At 46.1% G+C, this 15,575-nt stretch overlaps 1 protein-coding gene across 2 annotated transcripts in view; it reads right to left on the bottom strand.

Annotated features, from left to right (window-relative positions):
• LOC133510961 (phosphatase and actin regulator 1-like) overlaps nucleotides 1-15,094 on the bottom strand; it is a 37,567-nt gene extending 22,473 nt beyond the window's left edge. Inside the window, exons 1-2 of one of the 2 annotated variants that reach the window (XM_061839494.1) lie at nucleotides 14,993-15,094; nucleotides 5,778-5,942 (exon numbers count right to left, since the gene is read on the bottom strand). In XM_061839494.1, coding sequence (XP_061695478.1) covers nucleotides 5,778-5,942; nucleotides 14,993-15,050 — 223 coding nt within the window. In that variant the 5' untranslated portion in view covers nucleotides 15,051-15,094. Of the gene's footprint in view, nucleotides 1-5,777; nucleotides 5,943-9,307; nucleotides 9,736-14,992 lie in introns of those variants that run through there. The other variant, XM_061839493.1, reaches the window with a different exon arrangement.
• Between the last annotated feature and the right edge of the window lie 481 nt (nucleotides 15,095-15,575).

Here is a 15,575-nt window from a genome sequence, read left to right as displayed (position 1 = left end):
AATTGTAATTTCAGTGAGAGTGTCCAGTTCCCATCAATAGCTGGCAAGGAACAAATATGACACAATTTCTGATCGTGTGTGTCACATGTGCAGTGCGCAGATGACCATGTCTCGCCCACCGTGCATCCCATAAATTTCAGAGTCTGGATAATTTCCAGTTGTTTTTCTGTAGTACAATGCGTCTGTTATCAGGGCTTTCACTATCAAATCTTTGAAAATCGATGATGATATCGATCATTCCATCAAATATTTGCATGGTCAACATGGTTCCACTGCAGCTTTGAGGCAGAAATTGTCGGTGTCGGCCCATTTTTGTGGTCAACTCGTCTAAATGATTGCATTTTCTTTCCCAGCCCGAGCAGTTATGAAAACTTGAAAACAGCAAATCGCATTAACGGTACGACACATCCAGTATGTACATTGCCCATGCGCGCTCCAGACCGTCGACTGCGGTTGATTTGTAGCCGCGCTCTTTATTTCTATTGTGCGAGGTGCCAGCTGCAATAAATGGCAAGGTAGGATCACATTGCAGTGATCGTATGATACGTCTGCCGTGCGTACACGAGCTAAATGGACCGGATTTTCTGTGTCAAGCGGGGCCAAGCGCAGTCCAGATTGCCGAGCGCTTTTTCCTCTCTTGACCGAAACGTTGAAGCGAACTGGGGTGTTAAACGTCTGTCGGCACCAGAGCTACGTGCGGGGAGAATGGTGCTAATCAGGGAAAAGGCTTAAAAATAAAAGTTCTATTTTCGGACGCTTGGAAGGGACCCGAGTAGCCACTCAATCTGCAGTGCGAGATGAGAAGATTAGGCGCTCATCAGAGACCCGGCTCAGGGCATACTAAATCAGAGTGGCGGATCTGAGCGCTTGCCTGTATTGATCTGAGAATGCTTCACTTCCACTGCCAAGTGACCCAGATAGTCAGAACACGTCCAGCCAAAAGCCCGGAGGCTCAATGCAGATTTTTTTTTTTTTTTTCCTGTTGTTGTTCCTGAGGCAATCCGCTAAGCTTGAAAAAGAGACCAAGTATTAAAACTTGCATGGGGACTTATCAATGAAAAGCTCCTGCATTAACGTAAAAACTTTAGAGGCTTTTATCTAAAAAAATGAGTTCTGAGGTCCTGGGTTCTCCTCCAGGCACTCCAGTTTCCTCCCACATCCCAAAAAAGATGCAACATTAATGTCATGTCATGTCATTATCTAAGGGGCTTATCCTCAAAAAGGGTTGCAGGAAAGCTGGAGCCGAGCCAAGCTAACTTTGGCCAAAAGGCGGACTACACCCTGAACTGGTCGCCAATCGGTCACAGGGCTGAGCGGGAATCGATCCCTACGCTGCCTGCACCAAAGGCGGGCGTGTGCACAACTACGCCCTAAGTGATTCTAGTACGACATTAATTGGACACTCTAAATTGCCCCAAGGTGTGATTGTGAGTGCGACTGTTGTTGATTGGCTGGCCCTTGTGAGGATAAGCGGCAAAGAAAATGGATGGATGGATATATAGATCCTAACACTAAGAGTGACAATGAAGTAGCCTTTGAACTATGATACAGAACTGCATTGAAGCACGTGCCAGCGGTTCCTAAAATTGTGATTATTGCAGGGGTCACCAACACGGGGCCCGCGAGGCGAATGGTAGCCCGCGAAGACCATAAAAGCCGCCCGCGAGGTATGTTCTAAGAATACCGTACGCCACAAATTGTCACTATTTTTTTTGTGCTTTAAAGTCTGAATCTGACTTGCTTCTGTGACTTCAAATTTTAAAATACCTGTAATGTCACTTACTACAATAAATTAAAAGGAAAATATTTTGTGTACGTGTAACGAAGCGAGTCTGAAATTTGCCGCAAACCGGTCACGTAGCCCTTCTTCTTACGATCGGTGGTCACGAAAAAAGGTTTCTGAGCCCTGCTCTATTGCAACCAAATAAGGTGACAAATGTTCTGTATGCACGCGAGTCGGACACAAGTCGAGAAAACGGTATCGTGTAGCCGACTGAATACCTTTCAATAGGCATGAAAAAGTGATCTTTTAAATGAGAATTTACTGACTCAAACCAGAATGAATCTTGGTACTAATTTGTTCTGACAGGAGATGTAACTGCCGCCACGCCCCATTTAAAAAAATGCGCACAGCTATACAGTAGCGACGATTTTCCCGCAGCCGACGATGGATCGTGGACGGGGGCGTGGCCCTCCGCCCAGATCGCCGCAGGATGCGAAAGGCGCGCAGCGGCATCCCCCAGCCAGCCCGAGTTTATCCATTTTACGGCAACGAGACGGGGGCAAAACGGACCTCGGTTCTGCTTTTGGCCACAGTACAGCGAGGGATCCTGGTTACTGTAAGCAAACAAACATTTCCCCATCGGCATACTCGATTTCCGCTTCAAAAGATGAGTTTTTAAATACATTGGATTCCCGAGTGGTCCGACAATGACGTTTTTATACACCATTTCAATAGTAAGAAGGAGCAATGATGCGATTCTGACGTGGACGTCATTCGTCACTGTGGATGCAAATAGTGAACGGGTCTTGAAAGGAAGAGTCCAAGTCCTGTGAGCAACTTTCAGATGTTACTGTCCACTCGAATTGGGCTCAAGTGAGGCAGCGGCACGTCAGATCTCGCAAAACGGAGCTTTTAATGGGAATAAAAATGGCTTTCCAATTAAACGAGTCGGACTGACGAGAAGAATCAAAGCCCTGGTGAAAGTCTGTCCTCTGCCTTTGTAATAATCTCAGTTCATACAAAATTTCAAATTCACGCAGGCCAGGACTCACTTTCATTGGCAGATCCTTTGGGAAAACTAACCATAAATTGTATCAATTACAATGACGTCGCCCGGAGGAGTCGTGCCACCGTGAAAGTGAGGACAATTTTTAATTGTGTCCATTCAAAACACCGTTTGCTTATCGTGATGAATATTTTGGGATTACGCATCCTGTTCTTCTTGAAGGCAAACTACGCAACTGGCGCAAAGTCCTGCTGTCAACTGGGACAAGACACAGAAGATGAATGGACTCCCATCCCTCCATCATTTCACAATCTATTGATTGGTTGTCACGCCCCACCCCAGCACAACCCAAATAATTGACATCATTGGATACAAACGTGATACTTTTGTGTGTTCTGAGCAAAAGGAATACAACGACAGAACTGGACAAACGGAAAAACACATTTGCTAAATGAAAACCAGGATGACAGCGGCGTCATCTCCGCAAATGAGGATGACCGATCGTCTCAGCATTGGCTGATTCCGTGTTTCACAAGCGCACGGACCGTTTTCCATTTCAAACACAGATCGACCGATCGATCGATCGACCGGGCTTCAAAAAGGTCCACTCGAGTCAATACCGCTCGCTGGATTCGATGAGTCGGAATTAAGCCCTCTCAGTACCGCTGAAAGTCGACATTTCTAAACGGAGCTAATAAGAAGTGGAAACGTAAAAATTATGGCTTGGCCCTTGCGTGACGCACGGGACACTTTCCTGGAAGGTGACCAAAATGCTGAGCTGACGCACAGAAAGGCCAAATCACGTCATGGCATCATAAAACCTTCACGGGGCTCAAATGAGGCTGACGTCATCCGGCGCCTCCGAGGCAAATTTGCTCGGTACCGGGGGACTGCAAGGTGATTTGACGCCGATACTCGAGTCATCCCCGAGGAATTTGGGTGATTTTTAATGCCATGCACTACCGTCATCAGTTCGCAGTTGCTCTTTAAACCTCCCTCAAGTTGAGATTTTGGCTGAGACAAGGTGACGTCCCAGAATTTACACAACAGCAATTTCATTTTTGTGGTTTTTGAATTTTACTTTTCAACACTGCTTGACGCATCTCGTTCAATTCGATGTGACGGTGTGGACCCGAGCCTCCGAGCTGCATGTGAACCCGATTCAGGGGTGGGGGTGGGAACAAAAACATTTTTGTTTGACTCAAAAGGTCACTCGCGTTAAGCGTGTGTATGCAATCCGCTGCCCCGTCAAATCAAAACAATAAAACAAAAACAACGGCAGCGAGTGAATTATTGGAAGCGCAACCTTTTGGGAGCAAAGCAAGTGCTCGACAAAAAGATGAAAATGTTTTTCAGGTTCCACGGTACATCTTTTGCACCTCGATGTCCAGTTAGTCAGTCAGTCAGTCAGTCAGTTTTGAAATCTCTCAAACAGGTGCGGAAACGAGCCACCGTGGTCATGGCCGGAACCCAAAAGCGCAACTCACGAGGCTTAAAAGCAGTTTGGGAAGCGTCTTTATTTGATCCGGAGTCCAAACACGGGTAAGCGGTCCGCGAGGGCAGCGGTAGCAGATTCGACAGGCGTAAGAGGAAGGTCAAGAACGAGGTTGGGTTCGGTACACGGGATAGCGAGAACAAAGAACAAAGACAAGGAGTTGCGGGAACGTGACCTGGGATCCACGATCTGGCAAAGACCAGACCGGACCGTGGCCATAAATACGGCGATGAGGCACCGGTGGTGCGCGCCACATCGGGGACCGACCCCGCCATGACATCCATCAACCAATCAGTGGACAGCGTTTGGTCTCGCTTCATTCCAACGCACAAAACAAATATACAATTTGAAGAAGTCAAAATTCTCCATCAGCCCTTCAATGAACAGCAAGCGTGTCACGCAATTCATACAACTAAAAGCCTCTCAGATGGCTCCTTTGAATCAATCCACAAAGAAAGTGTGCCTCGGAGCCAAAAACTTTTGAGCGCAACGGAAACCGACAACTAAAATAAACATCGAATGTCGTGTTTTGTTTTGGTTTTCTTTATTATTTTTTATTCAGCACTCCTTTTTGATCAGATCTTCAGGGATCTGACTAAGTAAACCAGAACATCCTGACTTGTGGAGACGTGATTTCTTTCCCAACCTGAGGGGATGCAGTCCGATATATATATATATATATATATAAAAAAATATATACATATATATACACACACACACACACACACAATCCCGATTGACAGCAGAAATCTGGGGATGAGTCAGCCCAGACAAAATCCCATCCGGCCACATTCGACACAAGACCACGTCCTTCACCAATACCTCATATTACTCCAGCGTTGGATTGGAAAGAAATGTAAACGTTAGACTTCAAAACGCCAATCAGTTTGCATCATCTCCCGACAGCCTCCAGACTGCAACTCCTTGCATTTAAAAAAAAAAAAAAAAAAAATTATTCCCCCCACCCCACCCCGCAAACCGAGCACACTCGGATTTAGACTTCAGAGGGAAATGTAGGCTAGTTGCGTTGGGATGATGCAGATCATCAAGTGGCAGACCAACACTACATATTTTGCGGTAATTCAGCATCGCTCACGGCAAGTTTCTTAGTTATACATTTGTAAATAATTACGTTGCCATCAAAGCCAACTTTTTCAGTTTGTTTTTCTGGGTGCATTTTCAATCAGAAAGACGTGTTTTGGCTCTTCTTCACAGAAGAACAGAAAAAGATTGAAAAAAATGTCTTGAATGGAGCAAAACGCCTGGCAGAGAGCGAGATGATGAACGACAAATTAGCCAACGATGGAACATGGAAATCAAACTACGGCGCAACAAACATTTCAGGGCAATTTCTGTTCTCATTTTACTGTTTTGATTCACAGTGAAAGCATCAAAAGTTTGTTTGCGCTGAGCTTCAAGACAAAACCAATCCATTGCCATCGCCAGCCCGGTTGTCGTTAGACCGCACGACTTAGCGACCAGTCAAAAGGAAACCACGTCGGTTTCTCGTTCCGTTCAAGGTCGCCATTAGCAAACAATCAAAGCGAACGTACCGGCCGAAGTCTGCTTGAACTTGTCGCTCTTCTTCTTCCTCCATTTCCAGGGCTTGAGGAGACGTCCCAGCGTGGCGAGCCTGCTGTGGCATCGGATGGGGGGGGCGTGGGGGCCGGAGACCAGGGACTCGGATCGCATCACGGCCAGCCTCTCGACCTCCTCGGCTGCGGGGGGAGCGGAAGACGGGAAGAGGCGGGTTTAGACGAGTGCCGAAAAGGTGACGACGGCGGCGGCGGCGCCGGTGACGAAAGAGCCGGCGGATAAGCCCGCTGGAGTCGAAGCGGCGTGAAACTGGGCCAAGTCGCCTCCGGAATTCTCAAGTAACTCAGTGAGAACGAAAACAGAAAATGCCCAAACACCTCCTCTGCCGCACCAAAAATATTTGGGAATGTGGATCCCAACAGGGGGCACGGTGACCTCACAGTTCTGAGGTTCCGGGTTCAATCCCGGCCCCGCCTGTGTGGGGTTTACGTGTCCCCCCCCCCCGCCCCACTGTGCTTGCGTGGCTTTTCTCCGGGTGGGCGCTCCGGTTTCCTCGGACACTCTAAATTGCGCCTAGGTGTGATTGTGGGTCTCTATGTGCCCTGCGATTGGCTGGCGACCAGTTCAGGGTGGGCCCCGCCTCCTGCCCGTTAACAGCTGGGATAGGCTCCAGCACTCCCCTCGTGAGGATAAGCGGCAAAGAAAATGGATGGATGGATGATCCCAACACACAAAGAGCAAAACCAAAAAAAAAACAATTTGGCAATGCACCACTCTCACGTGCCAAAAGGAATACACCACAAGTGTTCCACAAAAATCTGCCAATAAAACTCTTTTTAAATTTAATATTCAAAAGGCGGCGCCCTCGAGCTAGCCGCGTTTTTGCTTACACATCCAAAATGATTGCAACTTGCACATTAGAACAGCAACTCACAACAAAGTTGTAGCATCTTAAGCCTTTAAACTGCTCCCCACAGTAAGACCAACGACGGTACACTCATCGCGCTTATTATAAAATGTGCACGCCGTCAAATCTTAGCAGCTTTATGGGAATGAGCCGCAAGAGGCACTCCAAAGCTCTTGTGGAACAAAATATCATCACGATGGGTATGCTTGAATAATTGCTACAGCAAGACCACAAAATGTGAACTGAGGGACGGGTGTCCTTCCTTGAAAAGCCTTTAGATGGCAGCAAACCAATCGCTTGAGCACAAAAACAGCGAGTAGGTGAGTTTTTAAGCAAATAACACAACACAATGAAATATAATCTGCATTTGGGAAAATAAGTGAACGTTTAGAGGTTCAATGGATACTAGCCGGCGGCACGGTGACTCAGCTGGTAAAGCGTTGGCCTCACAGTTCTGAGGTACCGGGTTCAATCCCAGACCCGCCTGTGTGGACTTTGCATGTTCTCCCCCGTCCCTGCGTCGGTTTCCTCCCACATCCCAAAAACGTGCAACATCCATTGGACACTCTAAATTGCCCCTAGGTGTGATTGTGGGTCTCTATGTGCCCTGCGATTGGCTGGCAACCAGTTCAGGGTGGGCCCCGCCTCCTGCCAGTTGACAGCTGGGATAGGCTCCAGCACTCCCTGCAACCCTTGTGAGGATAAGCGGCAGAGAAGATGGATGGACGGATACAAGGCATTTAAAAGTACTTGTACATTTTTCACCAAGTCCCCTTTAACACGGCCATGTTCCATCCCAACAACAAACAAAATAGAAAACATTGACGCGACCTCGTGTGCCAAATGTGGATGTGCGACCCCACCCAACCTCCAGACGAGTGTAAAATGCTCGCCAAGGTCAGCACGTCACGAGATGTCAGCCCCCCCCCGGACGCCGGGGCAGTGGCTCAATTCAATTGCGTCACCGTCGCTGTTTGCCAACACAAACGTTTCACTTCGGAGGTCAGTCAGCAAACACCTCGGGGGGGGGCGTTGTGGGACAAGACAAAGCCGGTGGAGCTCACGGGCGCTCGGCCCATTACTTGACCGCTCCGCTGCCTCGCGGCCAAACGGCGCCGTCACGTCGCCTTATAAATAACACTGCGGTCAATGCTGATTGAATCCCGGCGGAATTCAAACTACTTCATTAAAAAGCTTCGACGGAGGCAGGAAGGAAGTCATTTACACCGAGGAGAATCCAGCATCTAACCAGTCCCAAGTGATTCAATGGCAAGGGTTCCAAAAAATAAATAAAATTAATAAAACAGCAGCAGCATGACTCCATTGTCAAACAATTAGGACTCCAAGGATGGCTGATGAATCATTGCAATCCGTTGCCATCTTGCAGTACTACGAATCTTTTCGGTCATGTCATAAACATTATTGCTCCTTTTCTTTGTATGAACATTTGTCAAATATCTATGATGGCTATCAAAAACCTGTCAAAGAAAGGCCAATATTCCAGAATTTATAATGGGTCAAGTATTTATATTAAAAAAAAAAAAAAAATCAAATGAAAAATGCGGACGATAATACACACCTCTACAGAATTTAAATATATATATATATATAAAAACAAGATCAGCTAATATAAAAAAACAATACGATAAAATCAAACTGATGATCAGACTATTAACATACACCAACAATGTGCTTGATTAGAATTTATAATGGGTCAATTATTTATATTTAAAAAAAAATCTAATGAAAAATGCGGATGATAATACACAATAATAATAATACAGAATTTATATATATATATATAAAACAAGATCAAATAATATAAAAAACAAATATAATAAAATCAAACTGATGATCATACTATTAACGTACACCAACAATGTGCTTAATTAGATAAAACTAAGAATGATTTCACATAATACATCTGAAAATATGCAATTGTTTGCAATGATAGAAATGTTCAAAAAATTTTAGAGTGAAAGCTGTAATGATACAAGATACACAAACTTAAAAACTATGTAACTTTAGTGTTACTAAATTAAGAAATATGAACAAATAAAATCATATACCACATTATAAATAAAATTATATCAACTACAGTACATAAAAATACATATATATATTTTTTTATATGAAAAAAAAGAACTTGCGTAATGCAGTAATCCAAACAAGAGCTTGGAAAAAAAAGGAAGGTCCTCCTTTATAGACGCATCAGTAAGTCAGCGGCACACTTGAGGTTATGACAATAATGTCAATTATTTAGAAAAAAAAAATAAAATAAACCTCGGCATCCCAAGCTAGCTGATTGATGATGTCATGACAACTGGAAATGGTTCGAAGGAGCGTCGGAATCAATAAGATCGACTCTATATTGTTTGTATAAGTCATTGGTTTTCGTGTCATCTATTAAGTAGCAAATATTACAAAGTTATGCGTACGCGATGAAGACGTCGATAAAGAGGTTAGGAGGAGGAGGAGGAGGAGGAGAAGGAGGAGAGGAGGAGGAGGAGGAGAAGGAGGAGGAGAAGGAGGAGAACGTCTCCTGGATGGAGGCGCCGCAGGGCCCCCCGCGGGTGCCCGCCCGCCCGCCGGCGGCCCGCTCGCCCGCCCACCCGCCCGTCCACTCACTCACTCACTCACCGTCCTGCGTGTCGTTTCCGCGGCTGCAGTTGCCGCAAATGTGCTTGATTTCCTTGCCGATCTGGCAGTGGATGGCGAAGGGCGTGTTGTTGTTGTTGTTGCGGTGCGCGTGGACGCCGCGCTGGCCCTTCTTGCCGCCGCCCAGGGACACGATCTTAGCCAGGCTGAACGCGTTCTTCCTGGGCTTCTCCTCCGCGGCCGGCGGGGCGGGCGCCGCGCCGTGCCGGGCGAGCCACCAGGTGCCGCCGTGCACGGCGGTCGGCCCGGGCTCCGCGCTCGGGTGCAACGCCGTCGTGAACATTTTCTCCCCGGTCGTGGCGAGCGAACGCGGAGCCGAAAACGGCGACGTCTGAGGCGCAGCGATGCGGTCTGCGCTGTGAGCTCGTCCCCGGTGTGGCTTATCCACCATCGGGGAGCCGAGCGGCGCGCTTCGCTGATTGGATGGCCCGTGTGCGTCTCCAATAGGCGAGTTTGTGATGCTTGGTCACGTGACGAATTTGCAAACCAAACACTGGATGAAGTCATTAGCACATAAATATATATATATCTTTTAATTTAGCGGTACCTTGTAAGTTATAATCTTGCGAAAAATGAAAAAGGAACGATTCCTACATTTTCTTATTTCTGTAATTTCACAATTATTTATTACATCATAAACAGTCACGTCAGCAATCTCCCGCTGGAGAGCTCGTGTGAAATCACGTGACTTTTGTTTACCTCGCCATATTGCCGGTCAAGCTAAGCATTGCTCAATGCTCAGTCGGTTGGACACGACACGGAAATACGTCTTATAGCACGACGCCCGGACTCTTGTCCGATACCGTCAGACATTTAGGAAGTGAAAATAAACGACGGTACGTGGAAAAATGAGATAAACTTGGCATAGAGGACACGTATTTAATGCAGAAATCGATGTTTTCGCCGCTAAGAAATTGGACTGTTAACCAGTTACCCCTTGTCCTGGACAACTGGATCCACACATGGATCTGGTTAGTAAGTCGTCGAGATTTACACGGAAAAGTTTGAAAGCGTAGAAAAGTCTGGACCCATACAAATACGGGACTTGAAATACTGGATCTGTTTCTCAACAGGGAGGCAGCTCGTGGATGGGGAAGCGCGTTCGGCTACAAGTTAACCTTTGCCCGATTCCATCCATCTTTTCTGGTAGTATTGAATACAAATAACAATATTTAAATGAATGACCCCTGGTTTTACACAAACTCTCATTCGTTAACTATGATTGGGGGAAAAAAATGACGTGTTCCTCCGTGGAACGTACACGGAAGCGAGTGCGGTCACACTTTACCTCCGTAAACCTCTGTGACATGCATTGTTCTCAAATGAGCCAATTTGCCATGAGAAATATTTTGGGGTGATTTCAGATTGGGAAGAATCATTTCTACCTTAAACGAAGCAATCACTACACAGGCGTGTGTGTATTTTGGTTGGGCCCATCCGTCACGTTTCATTGCCAAAGTCCATCAATCTTTTCTGGTCTTTTCAGCTGGTATTCCATAAAATGACATCTTTGAATATCCGTCTCGTCTGTTGTGACAACCGACGGCACAACAGGTCTCGGGTATTCTCCTCCGGTTCAATGTCTGCCACAATGTCGAGCAGTTCTTTTTGACGGCGCCGTGAAAACGGTGACGTCACGTGCACGAGCTCTATTTGTGCCGCGAGAAGCGAAAATTTGTGAATCGAGAGACTCGACCCTAACACCCACTTGTAATTGCATAAAGATGCCACAAGATGGCAGCACTGCACTCATAAAGAGGGATTGGACCATAAAGTACCAACGCCATGCATGCGGTGGTACACAACCAACGCAGCTTTTTATGTTCAGGGCTGCGGGGTGCTGAAACCAGTTTTGTCAGACCAAAGACAGACTACACCCAGAATTCATGACTTTAGCTTTTACAAAAAAATGACCCAGATGAGCACCAAACTGATCTTGGTCAGATATTATCCCCAATAAAGATGTCAAAGCACGGTTTTCAACCGCTGTGTTCTGTGAGGAACCGGCCCAGAGTGACTGACCCAGTTCTACCGCAGCTACACACGCCTGACCCACATCGCCACAAATACATTTAATTTCCACACTCAGTAACATAATAATCACAAAACTGATCTCGTCTGACAGATTTTTGTAACATCAACAGAAATCCCCTTCATGTTTGAATACTAATATGGTCCAAGAACCAAAATGGCCACCTTTGGCAAGGACTCCGTGCACCACATACACGCAGTATAATGCAGCGATTCCCTACGAAGGCCAAGTAGGCACCTAAGGAGTTTTTTTTTGGTTTTGTTTTTTTTAAATATTAAAAGGTTATCTGTGACGTTGCCGTGCTGCCGTAAGGTAGGTGAAATCTCTGCGTGAGTGTCGGGGTGTGAGCAGTGGCTGACAGCAGCTTACTCGTACTCGTTGAGTTATGAATTTTTTTTATACACTATTCTCCTGGTGCTCAATTAAAGGATGAAAAGTGAATCCAAAACTGTGAACCTCTTTGCTGGGGGAATTCGTCCAAATCGATCTTGATCAGCACTTCGAATAGCTCAAGCTCAAAAAATGAGAGGCGCATTAAATATTCCCCATCAGCGTTGGCGTTACTTTATCAGCAATGGTGGGGAATTGATAACGCCAGAATCAAACGTTGGGGAAAGATCACAGCGCTGATCATGTTCGCTACAAATCGTACAAAATCAGCGTGAGAAACCGGAACTGAGGACAACAAAACAGTCAAAGTTTGTTTTTTTTTTTGCTAATGGTTCACTGAGTAGGCGGCACGGTGGAGCAACTGATTAGAGCGTTGGCCTCACAGTTCTGAGGACCGGGGTTCAAATCCCAGCCCCGCCTGTGCGGCTTTTCTCTGGGCACTCCCGTTTCCGCCCACATCCTAAAAACGTGCAACATTCATTGGACACTGTAAATCGCCCCTAGGCGTGTTTTTGAGTGCGGCTGTTTGTCTCCACGTGCCCTGCGATTGGCTGGCGACCAGTTCAGGGTGTACCCCGCTTCCTGCTCATTGGGAGAAGCTCCAGCATTCCTGCAACCTTTGTGAGGATAAGCAGCTCAGAAAATGAATGGATGGGTCTTGCGGTGGACTAGTCCTTAGCCAGTCTATCTTACAGTTCTGAGGTTGTGGGTTAAATTCTAATCACGTGCTTGCATGGGTTTTCTCTGGGTGCTCCGGCTTCATCCGACAATCCGAAAACATGGACAGTAAAGCCTATAAAGATGAAAAATACAGATCACATTACTCACTTCCATGTCCTTACGAAAAAAAAGAAATATGAGAGGAGAGCGCAAAGTTGCGGAAGTCTCATTCGACATGCAAGTGGCAGCCATATTGCCTGCATCGTCTGTTCATGACGTCACACGGCGACATTCGCCATCGAAAACAGGCGGTGCCACCGACTACGGGAGCTCTTTTCGAAGAAGAGAACAGCTCATAATCGAGTGAAGTTACCGGGGCAATATAAGCCTATCGTTTCGAGCCATATTTAGATGATATGCGGATCACTTCTAACTAACAACAGACTCCCAGACACTATGTACGAACCGGCCCGGCTGAAGCCAAAGACGTGCTCGGCGCCGACGCATTTAGCACCCCTGACATACGTGCGCTGATCTCTTGTTATGTTCTGAGAGGAGGTTTACGCCCAGTCCCCCCAAGCCCCCTGCAAAAAAGTATTATTTTTTTTTTTTTTCTAGTAGCTGTATACACACCCACCTGTCATTTGGAACCCACGAAGCTCTCATCCTTTGCACCCGTGCAATCCATTTTTCACGACAAAACCGGGTCTTTTTGAAAAGTATGAAGAGTGAATCCATCCGCCCGAGTGTTCGGACGATATCCGGCAATGCAACGAGTCGGCATTTGGGCTAACACGAAGGAACAACGAGCAGGTAAAACTAGTAGAAACATACGAGTCCACTTGAGGGCGGTCCTGCCGCGTACGTCACTTCCTGCTTCTCCTCCAAAACAAATCCCTCGAGAGGATTTTCATGGCGGGAGTGACAAAAAGCCATAAACGTCCAAATCACCTTGTATGGTGAAAAAAACGGATGGGTCCATTCCGGCTGCCTTTTTTTCCCATTAATAACATACTATAAAAAAAAAAAATCCTGCATTTCATGACAGTGGACCTTTAAGGCTGATTAAAGTCGCGTCTTGAGCTGAAATATTTCATCTGACGCCGGCAACACAAGTGCATTTAAGTCTGACTTATTATTTTTCCCAAGTGGTTTGAACCGGCTTCCAGATTTTAGTCGGGGGGAAGTTGACTGAGCAGCCTGTCAGTCCAAATGGACTCTTCCTTCTGCCCGTTTCGCCGTGTCCGACCCATCTGTCGCTCTCACCCGGCGTCCATCCACACAACTCGCTCGCGTGCAACAATGTTGACGTGATGTAGACGCGACGTACAGGTGCATCTCGACGCGTTGGAATAGTGTCAAAAGTTTGATTTCCTTCTGTAGGTCAATTCAAACAGCGACCGAGATGCATTACGCACAGTCGGATTGAAATATTTCATGTGTCACGCCCAAATTGCCCTTTTACTCTGTCATCTCTAGTGACGTCACAAGCACCAATCACCTGGTCCACACTTGGACCTTCAGATATTACAGTTTTGTTCATCATTTTATACAGACTCCCCCGTCCAAAATAAATAAATCTCCCCTCAATGAAAGTGCTGGACTGGACTTCATCACAAGACTTGCCGCTGACGCCATAAAGAAGCCTTTACAATGCTGCCACCTAGCAGCCAAAATTGGTAACTTCAGCAAACTACATTTTTGAGGCCAACCGTAAACCTTTCCAATCCCATCCACCCATCCGTTTTCCGAGCCGCTTATCCTCATGAGGATTGCGGGGGGTGCTGGAACCAATCCCAGCTGTCAACGGGCAGGAGGCGGGGTACACCCTGAACTGGTCGCCAGCCAATCGCAGGGCACATCGAGACAAAGTGTCACACTGACAGTCACACCATGGCGCAATTTAGAGTGTCCAATTAATTTTGCATTTTTATGGGATGTGTGAGGAAACCGGAGTGCCTGAAGAAAAGCCACGCAGGCACGTGGAAAACACGCAAACTCCACAGAGGCGGCACCGGCATCGAACCTGTGACCTCAGAACTGTGAGGCCAACACTTTCCATCTGAACCAACGTGCTTCCCCCTTTCGAATACATTACTGCTGTTTCAGAAATGTTATAATTATTTCCATTTCAAAAACCAAATTTCAGTTTTGTGGTGCACATAATTACTGTTCGAAAAAAATAAAATAAAAAAAATGGACATTTTTGGAGTTGCAATGCGCCACATCTATCATATATGATTTTGGCAAAAAAAAAAAAAAAAAAAGAAAAAAAAAAGGACACTAAAAGAGACTTATTAAAAGTAATAAAACTCTCACGGGTAGACTGGATATGTCTTGCAAATATGTTGAGTTCAGTGTTGCCTTGTTAAAAAGTTATCAACAATTTGCCAGTCATATATAATTCAAGTTACAATTATTTATGTCATTCCACCATGTTAAAGATTGATTTAAGACATCTGAGAACGGACACACGTGTGGTAGATGTATATCTTCAATTGAGGTTAATTAAAGGCATCTTGAACATGAATTATGATAAAAAAAAAAACTAAACTAAACCAATGAATCCAAATTGTCGTTCCTACCTTTTAAATGTGGAATCCGCTTGCTGTATCTTCGTCCAAATACATTTACGATGTCCATTGTGTGATCTTTTCTAATTAACTTGCCAGTGCATGTAAAATAATAATAATAATCTTCTTCTTCTTCTTTTCCTTTCGGCTTGTCCCGTTAGGGGTCGCCACAGCGTGTCATCTTTTGCCATCTTAGCCTATCTCCTGCATCTTCCTCTCTAACCCCAACTGCCCTCATGTCTTCCCTCACCACATCCATAAACCTTCTCTTGGTCTTCCTCTCGCTCTTTTGCCTGGGAGCTCCATCCTCAGCATCCTTCTACCAATACACTCACTCTCTCGCCTCTGAACATGTCCAAACCATCGAAGTCTGCTCTCTCGAATCTTGTCTCCAAAACATCCAGCTTTGGCTGTCCCTCTAATGAGCTCATTTCTAATCCTATCCAACCTGGTCACTCCGAGCGAGAACCTCAACATCTTCATTTCTGCCACCTCCAGTTCAGCTTCCTGTTGTTTCTTCAGTGCCACCTCTCGTCTCTAATCCGTCCATCATGGCCGGCCTCACCGCTGTTTTGTAAACTTTGCCCTTCATCCT

The sequence above is a fragment of the Syngnathoides biaculeatus genome, chromosome 13, assembly GCF_019802595.1.
Source record: "Syngnathoides biaculeatus isolate LvHL_M chromosome 13, ASM1980259v1, whole genome shotgun sequence".
Lineage (NCBI taxonomy): Eukaryota > Metazoa > Chordata > Actinopteri > Syngnathiformes > Syngnathidae > Syngnathoides > Syngnathoides biaculeatus.
Note: the sequence above shows the minus strand (reverse complement) of the source record. Positions and strands in the feature narration are given on the sequence as shown.